General features: G+C 51.8%; 2 protein-coding genes across 4 annotated transcripts; one reads left to right on the forward strand and one right to left on the reverse strand.

Annotated features, from left to right (window-relative positions):
- Window positions 1-6: 6 nt before the first annotated feature.
- Window positions 7-3,490, forward strand: STK16 (serine/threonine kinase 16). 3 transcript variants are annotated; one of them, XM_037029371.1, is made up of 8 exons: window positions 8-55; window positions 419-608; window positions 1,169-1,388; window positions 1,647-1,780; window positions 1,951-2,071; window positions 2,196-2,291; window positions 2,711-2,832; window positions 2,940-3,490. In XM_037029371.1, the coding sequence occupies exons 2-8, from the start codon at window positions 523-525 to the stop codon at window positions 3,076-3,078; spliced, it is 918 nt and encodes a 305-aa protein (XP_036885266.1). In that variant the 5' UTR covers window positions 8-55; window positions 419-522; the 3' UTR covers window positions 3,079-3,490. The 3 variants fall into 3 exon arrangements, with proteins under 3 accessions (XP_036885268.1, XP_036885266.1, XP_036885267.1); XM_037029372.1 differs by lacking the exon at window positions 8-55 and adding an exon at window positions 80-211; XM_037029373.1 differs by lacking the exon at window positions 2,196-2,291 and having other exon boundaries at window positions 7-55.
- Window positions 3,491-5,041: 1,551 nt separating this feature from the next.
- On the reverse strand, window positions 5,042-8,827 carry TUBA4A (tubulin alpha 4a). The gene is made up of 4 exons (XM_037029370.1): window positions 8,731-8,827; window positions 6,789-7,011; window positions 6,330-6,478; window positions 5,042-6,082 (listed from the first exon to the last, which is right to left on the reverse strand). Exons 1-4 carry the CDS (start codon window positions 8,731-8,733, stop codon window positions 5,111-5,113), a joined length of 1,347 nt encoding a protein of 448 aa, XP_036885265.1. The 5' UTR covers window positions 8,734-8,827; the 3' UTR covers window positions 5,042-5,110.
- Window positions 8,828-16,914: the final 8,087 nt, after the last annotated feature.

The following is a 16,914-nucleotide window of genomic DNA, read 5'->3' on the forward strand; positions in this document are numbered from 1 at the left end:
AATGATGACACACCACTGCTTCCGGTCCCTGGCGCTTCCCTCCTGTCCAGGCCAGGTCAGTGGGGGGGCTGGGCTGGCTTACCTGGGCTGTACCCGCAGAGGCCAGGGGTGGGCTCTGCAAGCGATAGATCCCAGCCTCCCACCCCCTGGGAACTACGCTATACCCTTGCCCACCTGACCCGATGGGCAGGGGAGCCAGGGCCGTCCGAAGGTGGGCTGGTGGTGGAGGAAGCCGTCTGGTAGTTGCTGCGTGGCCTGAGGCTTTAAGGCACCTGATCCCAGCCTCTTCGGAGATGGTATCGGCAGGGCCCGTTTTCTATAGATTCCGATACCTGGACCTGATCTCTCCACGTTAGTACTTCAGGGGTCGTCTAGGTTGTGCCCGACCCGCGCGATCCTGCCGTTCTTTCCCTTTCAGCATGATCCGGCGGGGCCCCAGCGCATCGCCTGGGAGAGCGCCCTCAATCTGGACGAACCCATTGGCAGCCTCAGACCGCCCTTGAGGAGGATGACTGAGACATTATGGGCCACGCGCTGTGTATCTGCTCTCCGGGAACTGTCATCATTGACAATAAGCGCTACCTCTTCATCCAGAAACTGGGGGAGGGGTGAGTGTTTGGAAATCACTAGTCCCCAGGATTATGGTGATTGAAGGACAGCCATCTGCACCTGATAGTGGCAGAAGGTTTTATTCTGTCACTTATCCTTTAACCCACCTTGCAGAGCCTTAGTGACATGCTAGTCAAGAAAGTAGATTCTGGAACCAGGCCTCCACCTTTCATGACCTTGATAGGCCATGGTTTCTTCATTTGCTTAATGGAGATAATTACTATCTTGCGTCACTGATGGGGCTGTGAGGATTAAATGAGATAATGCATATAAAATATCTCACCAGTGCCTAGTTCACAGCACTTAATAAATGTTAGCTATTTGTTGATGTTTATGAGCATCTGCAGAGCACCGGGTTATGATCACAGGGCTTCAAAGATTACTTTGCCCCAGCTCTGGAGCTCAAAGTGCAATAATCTTCAGGCTTCTCTTAGAGTCACATCTTGGGAGGGTTTCTATTAAATGGGAAAGACACCCCCTGTTCTCCCCAGGGAATTCCTCTGGGTCCAAGCAGTGTGGGAGATGACCATGGTCCTTCACTGACCCCTTTGGCCCACAGTGGGTTCAGCTATGTGGACCTAGTGGAAGGGTTACATGACGGACACTTCTACGCCCTGAAGCGAATCGTGTGTCACGAGCAGCAGGACCGGGAGGAGGCCCAACGAGAAGCAGACATGCATCGCCTCTTCCAACACCCAAACATCCTTCACCTCGTGGCTTATTGTCTGAGGGAGCGGGGCACTAAACATGAGGCCTGGCTGCTGCTACCCTTCTTCAAGGTCAGAAAGTCTCCTGGCTGTGGAGGGGTTGCAACAGAGGCACCGACCAAGAGCTATGTGAGCAGTCAAGTATGTGAGGAAGCAGAGGCTATGTCCTGGGTTTGACCACTTCAGATTTGGAGTTTAGAGGAATCCAAATGGGACTGTAGGGTGTGTGATGTGTGTGGTGAGAAGGTTGATGGGCTTTTGACATGGGGAAGGGACCAGGCTCCTGGAGCAGAGCCTTGAAAAACAACTGCAGGTGTACTTGTGTTACAGAGAGGTACGCTGTGGGACGAGATAGAGAGGCTGAAAGACCGAGGCAACTTCTTGACTGAAGAGCAAATCCTTCAGCTGCTGCTGGGTATCTGCAGAGGTCTTGAGGCCATTCATGCCCAGGGTTATGCCCACAGGTCAGTGGGAAGGCCCTGTATGCTTTTTGGGGCAGAAAGGAAGAGTTTCGTCAAGAGAAATGAGAAGTCTCCGCTCACCTCCCAAGGAACAGCCCCATGATTTTTTGCCCCCCTGAGACTCTAGTCTCCCTGTCCAGGGATGCTCATGGGTCATTTCCACTTCCTGACAGGGACCTGAAGCCCACCAATGTCTTGCTTGGAGATGAGGGACAGCCGGTTTTAATGGACTTGGGTTCCATGAATCAAGCACAGATCCATGTGGAGGGCTCCCGCCAGGCTCTGGCTCTTCAGGTAAGAGTCTCCAGGTTCCTTTGCCTACCTGTTCCCCAACCCTGACCTCTTCTTGTGCATTCCCCATTTTGTTACATGACCATAACCTGTGCCCCACTTTTGAGCTCTGGGGTCACTGTTCCAGGACTGGGCAGCCCAGCGGTGCACCATTTCCTACCGGGCCCCGGAGCTATTCTCCGTGCAAAGTCAGTGTGTCATCGATGAACGGACTGATGTCTGGGTGAGGAGCATGCAGCTGGGAGTCTGGGTGGGGAGGAGCACTGCTCTGTGCCTACTATGGAGTAGAGGAGGAGGTCTTTGGTTTCCAGTGCATGGGGCCCCAGGAAACATGTATGTCCCCATCCCCCTCAACTTCCTTCCTGGCAACTGTCACTGACACTGTACTTAATTGCGCAGGAAGTGGTATAACCCTGCCCTTTGAACAGGGGTGGTACGGCTGGTGCTGGGTCTGAAGACAGTGGCTAAACAAGGGGTGCAGAGGCGTCCAGCTAACTGGCAGTTTCTCTGGGCCCTGGTGGGGTCATGTGACTGAAGTCAGCATAGTCCTCTTAGCTCAGGTAGTGTCCTTTCACTACAGAATTAAGAGGAGAGTTATAACCTCCATTGATCCCCTTCATGGAGTAACCAAGTTATGCTCAGTCTCTAGGCTGTGTGTTATATGCTATGATGTTTGGAGAAGGCCCTTATGACATGGTGTTCCAGAAGGGTGACAGTGTGGCCCTGGCTGTGCAGAACCAACTCAACATCCCACAGAGCCCCAGGTGAGCAATAGAAGGGCACCAAGCGCTTCAGACTCTCCTTGACATTATTGGAGCCTTGGCATGACGGACGGGTGCCCCTTGGTCACCCTGCGGTCCTCCCCCAACAGGCATTCTTCAGCATTGCGGCAGCTGCTGGCCTCAATGATGACTGTGGACCCCCAGCAGCGCCCTCACATTCCTGTCCTCCTCAGTCAGTTGGAGGCACTGCAACCCCCAGCTCCAGGCCAGCACACTACTCAAATCTGACCAAACCAGTGGCCACGTTGAGGTGGCCCCTGTGCCTTGGAACCAGTCTGCCATCCCTTACTGGAACCTCTGTTCTTTCTATCCAGGCCTGCTCTCTTATGGTTGAAGGCAGGGGGGTTGGGGCAAGTCAGCTCAGCCTTCTATCTGCTGTGTTCTCTTACCCCAAGAACAACTGGACAGGGAACCTGAGTTGGGGTGGGTGAGGGTGGGGTATAGGGAAAGGGAAACTGAAAGAATATGGTAAAAGCTCTGAGCAGGACTGCTGGACTTACATCATGGTCTGCCTCCAAGTATGGGAGCAGGAGAATGTATAAATAAGAGAATAAAGTGAGCCCTGCCTGGTCTGGCTCAGTGGATTGAGTGCTGGCCTATGAACCACAGGGTCGCCAGTTTGATTCCCAGTCAGGGCACATGCCTGCATTGCAGGCCAGGTCCCCACTAGGGGTGCACAAGACGACCACACATTGATGTTTCTCTCCCTTTCTCCCTCCCTTTCCCTCTCACTAAAAAATAAATAAAATCTTAAAAAAATAAAGGGAAAGCAGCTTGGTGTGAACCTCAGTCTCATTGTTCCCAGAATAAGAGAGATACAAGGGGCCCAAAGTCTCGTTGCCACGTCCAAGGAACAGCCTAGAAAGAAGAGGGACTGGTGTAGAGTCAGGTCGGTTTAAAGTAGTCTTACTTTAAACCTGGCTGCTTGGCAATGGGCAGTTCTAGCTTGTCTAACTTAAACACTTAAAGCTGCTCTGGCTTGAGTGGGCTTCTACGCCAAGAACTGGGAGCAGGGGCCCCGAAAGGCCCATTCAACTCATTCTTTCCTTCCTTCCTTTCCCAGGGGTGGGTGGCTTAGTCAGAGCAGCCCAGCTGGTTTACCAGGCCAGTCTCTGGGTGGAGACACCTGAGGAAGCTTTGGGACAGCTACATACTAGGTCTCCCAGCCTCAGCCTGGGGGCAAAGGGAGTGGAGGTGGCAGCCATTTGGGTCTACAGTCTCTCCCCACTGGTTTTAGCTCACTCATGGTTAATGATTAATGAGGCCGGTGTGGTGTGGCAGTGTCCAGCTGCCACTTCCTGCCTACAGTGCTGAGTAAACAGAGGCCCTGCGTTTGCTGGGCTTACAACCTGTTCCCCAGGGAAGGGCACTGCGTCCCTGAATCACAGGGAGGGAAAGTAAGGGCAGGGCTGGCATCTCCTGCCCCTGAGATTGAAGCTTCTTTCCCTCAACCCTGCCCACCCCCAACAAGCTGACGTCAGTGTAGGTCCTGGGGTGCCTATTAGCAAAGTCGAAAATTTCCCTAGGGCCCTCACAGGAAGGTCCTACCAGCTAAAACAGAGGCTGAGGCCAGAAAGAAGGCACAAACAGAGGGGAGATGACCCGAGTTTTAATGGCACAGCCCTAGGCCCCAGCACAGCAGCAAGTCAGTAAGCTATGCAAAGCTGTTCATGCAGTAACATAAACAACTCCAGGAGGTGGCCCTGTTCCCTCCCATCCCCCAAGCTTATGACTAGGCTCCACGCCAAGGAACTCTGAGGCAGCTCAGCCCCACTCCCAAGCCCTTATAACACAGAGGTGCCTGGGCCAAGCCTTGCTTCCAGAGCTGATGAATGCAGAAGCCACAGGAAGAACAGTATCCTTGTCTTAACCCAAATACAGAAACTTCTGGACTGAAACTCTCACTTGGAAAGGAAGTGAAGACTCATATCCTTTGATAGTTTGTGGCTGGATGGACAGGTCCAGGATTCAGGCCTCATTTCCTCCCTGTCCTGGGTGTCCCTGAGGATCTTACATCAAGGACCATGGGGTCATGTTTCCTGGGCCTGGCAAGGGCTCCTTGGGAGGTCTCGCCTTCAGCCATGGAAGGGAAAAGGGTCATGAGCAGCATATAGTGAGGGCAGCAGCAGAAGCAGCAGCAAGCAGCACAAAGAAGGCAGCAGAAGCTCAAGTACTCACAGAGGGAACCAGAAACCGTGCAAGGAAACTGTTTATTTCGAAAGGATTTTGCAATAAACATAGTGGGCTCCAGGCAGCTGGTCTATTCTTCTCCCTCATCTTCGTCCTCATAGGAATCGATGCCTACTTCCTCGTAATCCTTCTCCAGGGCGGCCATATCCTCCCGGGCCTCAGAGAACTCACCCTCCTCCATGCCCTCCCCCACATACCAGTGCACAAACGCCCTCTTGGCATACATCAGGTCGAACTTGTGATCCAGACGGGCCCAGGCCTCGGCAATGGCGGTCGTGTTGCTTAGCATGCACACGGCACGCTGCACCTTGGCCAGGTCACCCCCAGGCACCACAGTGGGTGGCTGGTAGTTGATGCCGACCTTGAAGCCCGTGGGACACCAGTCCACAAACTGAATACTGCGCTTGGTCTTGATGGCAGCGATGGCGGCGTTGACATCCTTGGGCACCACGTCCCCACGGTACAGCAGGCAGCAGGCCATGTACTTGCCATGACGGGGGTCACACTTCACCATCTGGTTGGCTGGCTCGAAGCAGGCATTGGTGATCTCTGCCACCGACAGCTGCTCGTGGTACGCCTTCTCTGCAGAGATGACTGGCGCGTAGGTGGCCAGGGGGAAGTGGATGCGTGGGTAGGGCACCAGGTTGGTCTGGAACTCTGTCAGGTCCACGTTGAGGGCCCCGTCAAAGCGCAGGGAAGCTGTGATGGAGGAGACGATCTGGCTGATGAGGCGGTTCAGGTTGGTGTAGGTGGGGCGCTCGATGTCCAGGTTGCGGCGGCAGATGTCATAGATGGCCTCGTTGTCCACCATGAAGGCGCAGTCTGAGTGCTCCAGGGTGGTGTGGGTGGTCAGGATGGAGTTGTAAGGCTCCACCACGGCTGTGGACACCTGGGGGGCTGGGTAGATGGAGAACTCCAGCTTGGATTTCTTGCCATAGTCGACAGAGAGCCGCTCCATCAGGAGGGAGGTGAAGCCGGAGCCAGTGCCCCCACCGAAGCTATGGAAGACCAAGAAGCCCTGAAGTCCTGTGCACTGGTCGGACTGAAAGGCAAGAATGAGAAAGAGCAATGTATGTGGGAAGGGGCCTGAGGAGCTCTATCACTGGCTCCACAGAAGCCTAAATATCTCTGGAGCTAGGGCAAAGATTAATGAGTGTTCCATAGCAGCAGCATGCTCTGGAACATGTACAATTAGAGACAACTCCCTGAAAAAGATCCGGAAAAAGAAATGTCCCTGAGCATTAGCATCAGCATCTGGAAAGCTCCCTCCCTTCACACCAGAGTCTCACCAGCTTGCGGATCCGGTCCAGTACTGGGTCAATGATCTCCTTGCCAATGGTATAATGACCACGAGCATAGTTGTTTGCGGCATCCTCTTTCCCAGTGATGAGCTGCTCTGGGTGGAAGAGCTGCCGGTACGGGCCATTTCGGATCTCATCTGCAAAGGCATAAAACACATCGTCAGGGCCCAAACCACAAGGCTGTGCCAGCAGGGACCTCCCTCCCTCGCTGTGGTAGCTGCAGACAGATATGTGGAAGAGTGCATCCTTCTGCCAGCCTGAGATACCAGTGTGTGAGGAGCTCAGGCCCGCTGTGCAGGCCGGCCTATGATTAGATTGCCTTCTTTAGACTCCAACTGGGTGAGGAGTTTTCAGGGCTAGGAAAGACAGGTCTAGACACCAACTCTCCAGAAAGAAGCCTAGAGTCACTCTCCACTCCCCTCAATTCCACCCCCTTCTTTCTCTCACCGATCACAGTGGGCTCCAAATCCACGAAAACTGCCCGGGGCACGTGTTTTCCAGCTCCGGTTTCACAGAAGAAGGTGGTGAAGGAGTCATCTCCCCCACCAATGGTCTTGTCACTGGGCATCTGCCCATCAGGCTGAATCCCATGTTCCAGACAGTAGAGCTCCCAGCAGGCATTGCCCATCTGGACACCTGCCTGCCCTACGTGAACTGAAATGCATTCACGCTGCAGGATAAAGAGAGGGGACACAGCATAAGCCCTTCATCCATAAGTTCCACCTCTCCCCCCCCTTATCACCTATCAGCTAGAATGACTCAGTTGGCAAAAGTAGAGGCCTGGGGCTGGACACAGGTCAGAAAATGCTGGCAACCTGCCCCTCCCCCCCCCATAGGACTCCCCAGCTGGAGGCACCCGGTAGGGCAGGCCAGCCTCTTACCCTACTTCTCCATGGGGACCTTGTCAAGTAAGAGCTCTGGCTCCACATGACCCTGCCACATTCAGCGGACACTCAGGGAGGATGGAGAGGGCAAGTGCATGTGAGACCAGCAGAGACTGCAGTAACAGACAAGGACAGGAGACTTTTCAGCTGTTCCCAATTTCTACTCCCTCAAAACCAGCTTCCCCAGAACCTGAGAAAAGACAGGTTTTCCAGACCCATGAGTTTATAGTGAAAGACCCCCACGCGGTGAACTCTTTGCTTTGAGGATGAGCCACTAGAATTTCATACAACCCTCTCCCTCTTCTTTTCTCTGGGCTACAGAGGCATCTCAGCCTTCCAGTCTGGTGTCAACTGACCACCGAGACATCAGGGTGCCCTCTCCCCTACCTTTAAATCCCATCTGGCTCTGGAGATCAATCCCATCTGGCTCCTCTTCCCACCTCTACCCACACCTCCCCCCTCGGGAAAATAGCGATAATGCTGGTAAGCGCAGAGGGCACGTGCGGGCAATAAGGGTTGTGAGCACTAGGGCAGTCGCTGCCCTAGGCTCGCCCATGCCAGTCTGAAAGTAACCCCTGAAACGCCAAAGTGGTTCGGCGCCTTCCCTGACCCACACCGAAATGGCGGGGTGACGGCTTCCAAATGCTCAGAAAAGGAAGCGGAACCTGCGGTGAGGCCCCAAAGGTAACCCTCCTTGCCCGGAGCAGTATGAGTGCCCTCCTGCACCCCGGCCCTGTATTCGCCTGTCTTCTAGATTCTTTCCAATTACATCCCAGCGGAAAGCGGGGATTGGATTTCGGCCCCCGTTCCTTAGCTATAAATACCACCCCCTACACACACCTCTTTCCCCTCCCCCCAACCTGGCCTCGGCCCGAGCTCCCGCTCAGCGACAGCTGTCTCTGCCCGTCCGCGAAACCGGGCTCATGCTGGAGAGGGGCCGGCCCGCCTCACGAGACCGAACCCCATTCCTGGCTCAGAAGCGGGGTGCTGAGTCACGGTGTAGGGAGACTGTGGGTGAGAGGGATGTGCACACAGTCGGAGGAAAAGGGGATGTTGGACCCAGTAACCTGACCCCTTCCACCTTCTTGTGCCAAGCATGTGTTCGGTCAGTTCCAGGGACTGGGTGTGGGGGAGGCTGGCGGCGAGGGCAGCCAAGTGGGTCTCCCTCTCCCGCGGAAACTGGGCATAGGATTGCGTGACGCCCCTCAGGCCGATCAGGGCACAAATGCTGGGCGGAGCAGGAGGGGATTTCCAAGAGGGCTCCTCTTTGCTAGTGAAGAATCCCACTCCACTCCCTGCCCCTTCCCCAGCCTTCGAAAGTGGACAACACAGCCCGGCCAAAGTCAGTAGTAGGAAGGGGTGGGGGTGGGGGTACTGCGAACACCCTTGCACCTCCTGGAGATCCGGAACGCCAGATGGCGGTCCCCGAGCATCTCGCGAGGGGGGGTCCCTGAAGGAGAGGGGCAAGGAGGGAACCGGCAAGACCACGGTGGGGCCGCACTCACCATGATGAGTCTGAGTGGTGGGTCTCACGCAGAGTCCGGGTGACGGGTCTCAGTGAGAAGTGCGCTGGCTGCACTGCCGCACCGCTCTTATATGCGGGGGCGGGGCCGCGCGCTCCGCTCGCCCACTGGAGGCTGAGCGGCCGGGAGGCCACGCCCCCGAGGGGCAGGAGTCTCGGAGAGGTGGGGCGAGAGCGGGTCCCCTCCCCCACCGGGTCCCTCACCTGTCCGACATGCGTTCAGAGTAGCGACCCAGGGTTTAAAACCTGGTTCTCGGTTTTGAGCCGACCCTCCGGACTTTCGACCTCCGCTGCAGGTACGCAGGGCGCGGTGCCAGAGTGCGCCTCGCCTGCACCTGCGTCATGGGGGTGGCTCAGGTGTTCTGGCTTAGGCCAGATGCCATAGAGGCTGTTCTTCCGAGGTGGCTGCGGCGAGCCTTCGCGGGTGACCTCCCCGCCCCGCCTCCCTGGAGGCTCCAATAAGCTCTTTGGCTCTGGAGGGTCCTCGAGGGACCCCTTGCGGCAGCGCGCTGCCGGTCCGCAGCCGGGACGGCTGGCCTTCGCCAACGCCTGTGGGCGGTCGAGGACCGCGAGCTGCGCAGCCTGGGCCCCAGCGTGCCCACCCCTGAGAGTACCCCGCAGAGCTGAGCCCCGCAGCCTGTGCGCGGCCGCGGACCTGGAGAATCTGCCGCGGATCGGCGGGTGCCCGACGGATAGTGCCCTCGTTATCAGCATTGTCGCTCTTAGCGAGCCCTTGCCACTGCCACCTGCCCGCTTCTGTCAGAACCACCGGGGCTCTGGACTGAAGTCCTTGGAGCTAGGATTCACGTCCTGACTGCCCAGTCTTGGGCAAGTGACTTAACGTCACTCGGTCCTTGGCTTCTTCATTGCAGAAAAGGAGCCGATTCCACCCTGAAAGCATTGTTGTGAGCTATCAAAATGTTTGTTGACGCTGAAAGGAAACGAAGATTCTGATGTGTCAGATTTTGACTTTCAGATCCTCTTCTGTCCCTCAGTCACGGACAGGATCCCGACCTATGTCTGAACACACACCTTCAGCACACAGCCTTAGGGGGAAGCTATTCCTCCTCTCTGTGTTTCGTTTTCATTTCTTGCAAGAATCAGCTTTTCAATCTGCCTCTGTTTTACCTCCCGTCCCTTACGTTTTCTAGCTGTCTCCCTTCCCAGGAGAAATTCATCAGGAAGTGCCCCATGGGCCCATCGACACACCCTTAAGAAACCTGTCTCCCAGGCTAGTCCCTTGGAAAGGATTCATTTGCCTCTCCGCCACAGTGTTTCCCAGAGCCATGGCTCTCCGACAACATGACACAGAAGGATAAAATAACTAGCATGGCAACTTTCTATCAACAAAATAGCTAATCGACACCTTACTTAGGCAAGGCATGGAAAGGAATACAGTGAAATATGACAAGGTCTCTCTTCCCAGTGGACTTGCCATCTGCTTGGAAGAACAAGACTCATTCATAAAAAAGAAAACTGACGAGGGCCCAGAGTGAGGCTGCTTTGGGAAATGGGGTCATGGTCTCTGCAGAGCAAGAGCCCTTGGTGACCACAGAACACATGGCCTCTTGCACACCTTCCCTGGCTCTCTTTTCCCCTTGCGCACCCTCACCCCAGAGAAATGAATATTGGACAAGGTTTCAGCTTAGGCAAAACCCTAAGCCTCTTTGACTTTCAGATTCAGGATCTTCATTTGTAAAACTGGGGTAACTTCAGATTGTGACGTCCAAATGAATTTAGGAATGTGCACAGACATAGCAAAGCACTGGATACTTAGCCATGTGGATTCTTAGCCCATTTTATTCTTGTCTTATTTTTTTACTATTTAAAAAGATGTCATTTGTTTATTTTTAGAGAAAGGGGAAGGGGGCAGAAAGAGTGAGAGAGAAACTCAATGTGTGGTTGCCTCTTAGGCACCCCCAACTGGGGGCCTGGCCCACAAACCAGGCATGTGCCCTGACTGGGAATAGAACCAGCTACCCTTTGGTTCACAGGGGGACACTCAATCCACTGAGCCACACCAGCCAAGGCTTATTCATTAATTTTAGTGTGTGTAGCTCATCCTGCTGCATTTATTTGTATACATTTCCAGCTAACTACATAGCAAACTTGTTGAAGGTGAGGATTCTGTCTTCCTCATTTTTGTGGCCCTAGTGTATCTAGCATGGTGCTTAGCACTTGGTAGGCATTTGCAGAGTGTGTGTCAGATTAATTATTTCACATCAGAGATGGGACCAAACTTAGAGTAGAAGTCTAAGAAGCCAGAAGTTAAAAATTGGCAGCCTGGAGGCCAAATTCCCTCTAAGAAATGTTTTGTTTGGCCCTCACAGTGTTAACCCCTGTAACAGTTAGAATATGAACAAAAAATCAGGAATTATCTTTGCTTTGGAGCATTTCCAAGACCACCCCTATGTTAGGAGATTAGCTAGAAAGACTCAGAGGACTCAGCATAAAATCGTACCCACAACTAAGGTTTATTGCAGCAATGTAGGAAGGATGCACAGCTGGATTTTCAGGGGGAAAGACAAAAGGGGAGTCTGGAGGCATCTACGCCCTCTGCCTCCCAGAAGGGCTCACAAGGGTATTCTTCCTGCAGAATATAAACGGAGAAACCCTTCCCTGCAGTGTTTCTGCCCGAGGAAGCCCATTAGAGACTCTGAAATCAAGGCTTTTGTTGAGTGCTGGCCTCATAGACACCTCTGCCTAGCACACACTAAAATTCCAGACTCCTAGAAGAACAGCAGGTGTTCAGCACAAACTATATCGTTAACATGAACAATCTAGGTACCACGAGCCGTCATTGTCAGCTAAGTGCTGATCGGGAACATTGCAAGAGCCAAGTTCCCAAGTACCAGCCAAGGGCCTACCTTGTAAACAGGCCTTTCTAGGGATAGCAATCTCAGGCCTACTGTGTTGACTCTTAACAGCAGTCATAGAAAAATGCAGATTTCTAGCTTTTGAGGAAAAGACCTGAATGCTTGGCCATACTGGCCTGCATTCCCATTTAGCCACAGTGGTAGGCAGGATAATAGCCCTCTAAGGAGACCCACATCTGGATCCCCAGAATCTGTGGCTATTTACTTTACATGGCAAAGGCTTTGCAGATATGATTAAGGTGAAGATCTTGAGCCCTGGCTGGTGTGGCTCAGTGGCCTGAGCGCCAGCCTGGAAACCAAAGGAAGCATTGCTGATTCCATTCCTGGTCAAGGCACATGCCTGCGTTGTGGGCCAAGTCCCCAGTTGGGGACATGGGAGAGGCGACCATTTGATGTATCTCTTACACACTGATGTTTATCTTCCTCTCTTTCTCCCTCCCCTCTCTAAAGATAAATTTTTAAATCATTCCTAAAAAAACATCTGAAGTCATGGAGATCATTCTGGATTCTTTGGGTGGCCTCAGTGCAATCACAAGGATTCTTACAAGTGGAAAAGGAAGGCAGGAGGGTCAGAGTCAGGGAAGGAGAGGTCAGAGCAAAGGTCAGAGTGATGTGATGTTGGCTTTCAAGATGGAAGGCAGCCAGGGGTCGAGGCAAGTGGGCAGCTTCTAGAAGATGGACAAGGCGAGGAACAAATTCTCCTCTGGAGTCTAGGAGGGGCAGCCTTGCCAACACCTCAAGTTTAGTCGCGTAGGACCTTTGGACATCTGGTCTCTGAAACTGTAAGATAATAAGTTTGTGTTGCTTTAAGATGCTAAGTTTGTAGCAGTTTGTTACAGCAGCATCAGGAAACTATCATGGCAACAAATGGAGCTGGGTGGTGGCTGCCTTACGATAAGCAACAAGCTGCACCTGTTCACCCAGTCCCCACCATTCCGTGTCTCCCTGACACAGAAGACAAGTGCCTGTTACCCTTTAACATCACATGCTCGGCCAGAATTGCACTTTTATGTTGCCCTGGCCCAGGTAACAAGGAGTTTACAATCCCTGAGGAGGCTTCTGGCAGGGAAAATGGAGAGCACAAGGGTGGAGGGAGAACCACCCAAAGCACGTAAGTGAAATGCAGATTCTGCTTCTGATTTTGTGTGTGCACACGTGTGCACACGTGACTGGGCATGTATGTCCTCGGGATATACACAGATGCCTCTGAATTAGGGCCATAAGCACTGGGTGGGTGTGCAGGTAACATGGACCAGACTGAGAACTTTCAGACATTCCCACACATGAATCTAGAAGTTAATTTCAGACCCTTCTTCCCTCTTCCCGTCGAATCATCTATCTTACATGGGTGCCCAGCAAGTCACATTCTCTTTGGATCTCTTCCCCTCTTCCCCTTGCCCATTGCCATCTCCATCTTCTCTAACCCCTTCCCAGAACCTCACACGTGCATCTCGGAACAGTGCAACCAGATCCCCAAAGTTTCCAGTACTCCACCGACTCCATCTGGGAGGGAAGGGGCTGAGCCTTCGTGCACACCCTTCTGTGTTTTTCAGACGGGAGCACCTGCCAGCTGCCCCCCTCCCCACGGCTCAACCTTTCTGAAGGGATACTGTCTGCTCTCCTCCCCACTCCCCATGCAAGCGTGGTTCCCATGCTCCACTGAGATGCAGTTGTTAACTTCTCTGGTGACCTCCGTCTTGCCAAAGCCATAGGTCACATCTCTATCTTTACATTTCTCTGCCTCTCAGCTGTGCTTGACACAGCTGATCCTTCCTTCTTCCCTGAAGCGCCTCCTTCTTGGCTTCAATGGCGACCCCCTCTCCTAGTTTTTGTCATGGCTACTCCTCCTGGGTGGTCTTTGATGGCTTATTTCTAAAGGGACTTACCAGTACTCAGTTCCAAGCTCTCTCTTTCCTTTGCTTTTGTCCCTGAAAAAGCCACTGTTGAAAGTGGGTGATGAGTATATGAGGTTTTATATTATCTCTAATTTAAGTATACTTTAACATGTCCTTAATAAAAATTTATAGCATTTCTAGGGTTATCCAAAAGGAAAATACCTAGAGTATTTACATTCCCAAACCATAGTGAAAGAATGGAATAAAAAGAAAGAAATATCACCTATATGCGGATGACTCTCACATTCGTGTCTCCATCCTTGACCTCTTCTCTGACCTTCAGGCTCATGGGACTTTTTGTCTCCTTGGCATCAGGCATTAGCCATCTCAAAGTAGAGCTCTCAATACCCTCACCCCACCCCCTGCCAAGCCTGCTCCTGTCCTAGGCTGATGAGTCTGCGTGAACAATACCCCCTTCCACCCACGTGCTTAAGTTAAAAACCTGGGATTGTCAGGCATTCCTCTCCTTCCCTGTCTGCTTCTCCTCTTTTATTAGTTAGAATTTTTTCCCTGGCTGCAAATAATGGAAAGCCTAACTAACAGCAGCTGAAACAATGAGGATATTTATTATCCCAGAAGAAATCCGAGCGTGGGGCAGTTCCAGGGGTGACTAAGCAATGTCATCGATAACTCCAGTGTCTCCAGCACTTTGCTCTGGCATCCTTGGAGAGCTGGTGACATCTTCCCTCGTGATCACAGGATGCCTGCAGCAGCTCCAAGCACCCTGTCTTCATTTGACACTGTCCTAAGGCAGGAAGGGGGGTTCCTCCCATATCACTTTTATCAGAGGGAAAAACCCTTCCTTAAAGCACTCTGGCAGACTTCCCCTCGTATCTCACCAGGCCCATGCCCAAACCAGCCTCTGGGAGGAGGGAGTAGAATTATCATGAATGGTTTAAACTGCTCTATACTCACCTCTAGGTCTGGGGAAAGGCCATCTTCCTTGAGCAAGTGGAAAGGTAAGCAATTGAAGGAAATCAAGACCCTTCCAGTAAAGAAGTGGAGGCAGGAGGCAGGTAAGACTGTTGGGTGGGTCTGCCATACACATTAGCATATCATGTTACTTCGAACTCAGCTATTGATACTTCCCGCCATCCCCACTCTAGTCCAAGCCCCTCTCCCCTCACTTCTGGATGCCTACAGCAGTAGCCTCTTAACCAGTTTCCTGCGTCTACTCTCGAAGCCCTATAACGCAGTCTCCACACAGCAGTGGCAGTAACCTCTCCAGAACACAAAACGGGCCATGGTGCTTGCGGGAGCCCTCCCATCACACTTGTAATAAAACCTATTCTCCTTCCAAGTCCCCTTTACCTCTCTAACCTCACTTGTATAGCTCTCTCCCTCCCTCTCTTGGTTTCCTGGAACACGTGCAGCTCACTCCTTTGCACTCACTACTTTCTCTGCTGGAGCACTCTCATCCAGATCCTGCCAAGGCTGACTCCTTGTCACTCAGTCTCAGTTCCAATGTCACCTTCCCAGAGTAGTAGCCCCCACCTCCCATCTCTGTCTGTGCCATTATCCGGTTTGTTCTCTTCACGCGCTTATTGCTCTCTGCAATGGTCTTCTTTATTTGGGATGTGACTCCCCGTGAAAACGTCAGTTCCTAAAGAGTGCAGACTGTGTGTCCACCGAGGTATCCCTGGCATCTGAAACAGTGCTTGGCACATAGCAGACACAATACATATTTGTTGAAGGGATTAAGAGCATTGGCTGCCTCCTAATTTATGACTTAGATACATTAATATGCTTAAAAAATCTGTCCCTTTATGCCGTTATACTTAAGTCACCTCCCCCCGCCTGTCTTTAGTGTAATTTTCTTCCCAGAGTCGGTGATACCTTGGTTGACTCCGAGCTTGTCTGGGAGACCAGCTGGGAGAAGCTGAAGGGCTACACAAGAGAGTTTTAGGCCCAGTGAGCCTTCTCGGCCCCAAATGCCCCCATCTGGATAATAATTCCTCAGGGTGATAACCACTCAGGACTATGGCTTCATGGACCAACCCTGTGGAAAAATGGGCTTCCTCACCTTTGAAGTGCTGGTTGGCTGTGTCTTCTCTCTGGGGATCTTGGCCTCTGAGTTCCAGGTAGGAATGAGAAGACTTCAGTCCACAACCAAAACCAGAGTTAGCCATCTGGATATTCTGGGCCACTCCCTAGTACACCCTACCTCAAAATGACCCCCTGATTTGCCACAGCAACTGAAATTTCACAGTAGCAACTACTGATTGGCCAGAAATTCATTTTTTTCATATAATGGCTCTAATAGAGCTTAAGAGTCTTTAACTTCATTTGAAACAGTTTTGTTAGATTGTATTGTGAGAGTGTCATATCAGCATACATTTTGAAAAACCTCAAAATTGGTAAATTTTGTGTAGCCATTTTAATATTGAAGATGGAAGAAAATATACAATATTTTCAGCACACTATGCTCTATTATTTCAACAAAGGTAAAAACACAACTGAAGTGCAACAACAACCACAAAAAGATTTGTGCAGCACATGGAAAAAGTACTGCGACTGATCGAGTGTGTCCAAAAGTGGTTTTTGGCCTTGGCTGATGTGGCTCAGCAGATTGAGTGCCGACCTGCCAACCAAAGGGTTGCCCAGTTCAATTCGCAGTCTGGGGCACATACCTGGTTGCAGGTCATGTCCCCAGTAGGGGGCGCACGAGAGGCAAACACACACTGATTTTTCTCTCCCTTTCTGTCTCCCTTTCTTCCCCTCTCTAAAAATAAAATTTAAAAATCTTTTTTTTTAGAGTGGTTTACAAAGTTTTTTGCTGGAGAGTTCTCGCTGGATGATGTTCCACAGTCGGGTAGACCAGTTGAAATTAATAGTGATCCAATCGAGACATCAATTAAGAACAAGCAACTTTAGCCCTGGCTGGCGTAGCTCAGTGGATTGAGCATGGGCCTGCGAACCACACAATCGCGGTTCAATTCCCAATCAGGGCACATGCCTGGGTTGCAGGCCAGTTCTCAGCGGGAGACTCACGAGAAGCAACCATACATTGATACTTCTCTCCTTCTCTTCTTCTCTTCCCTTCTAAAGATAAGTAAATAAAATCTTTAAAAAAAAAAGAACAAGCAAGTTTATACCACACAGGAGATAGCCAACATCCTCAAAATATCAAAATCAATAAAGTTATTGGTGAAAATAAAATGTTTTTTTTTTTTTATTTTGTGGAAAAAACTAAACAGAGTCTTTGGCCAACCCAATACTTCCTGCGTAAGGTTGCTAGATAAAATTCTTTCATTTGCTAAATGTGGCATTCCTATTCCAGGTCATGGTTGCTATTTGGGAAAGTGACAGGAAAGATGTAGTGTGGTTTCCAGGCAGCATTAGGGTTCACCTGAGGTCATGAATTTGAAGTCAAATCCATCAACGTGGTTCTGGGTT

This window comes from Sturnira hondurensis, unplaced genomic scaffold (genome assembly GCF_014824575.4).
Source record: "Sturnira hondurensis isolate 20B ecotype Veracruz unplaced genomic scaffold, ASM1482457v3 Scaffold0020237, whole genome shotgun sequence".
Taxonomy (NCBI): Eukaryota; Metazoa; Chordata; class Mammalia; order Chiroptera; family Phyllostomidae; genus Sturnira; species Sturnira hondurensis.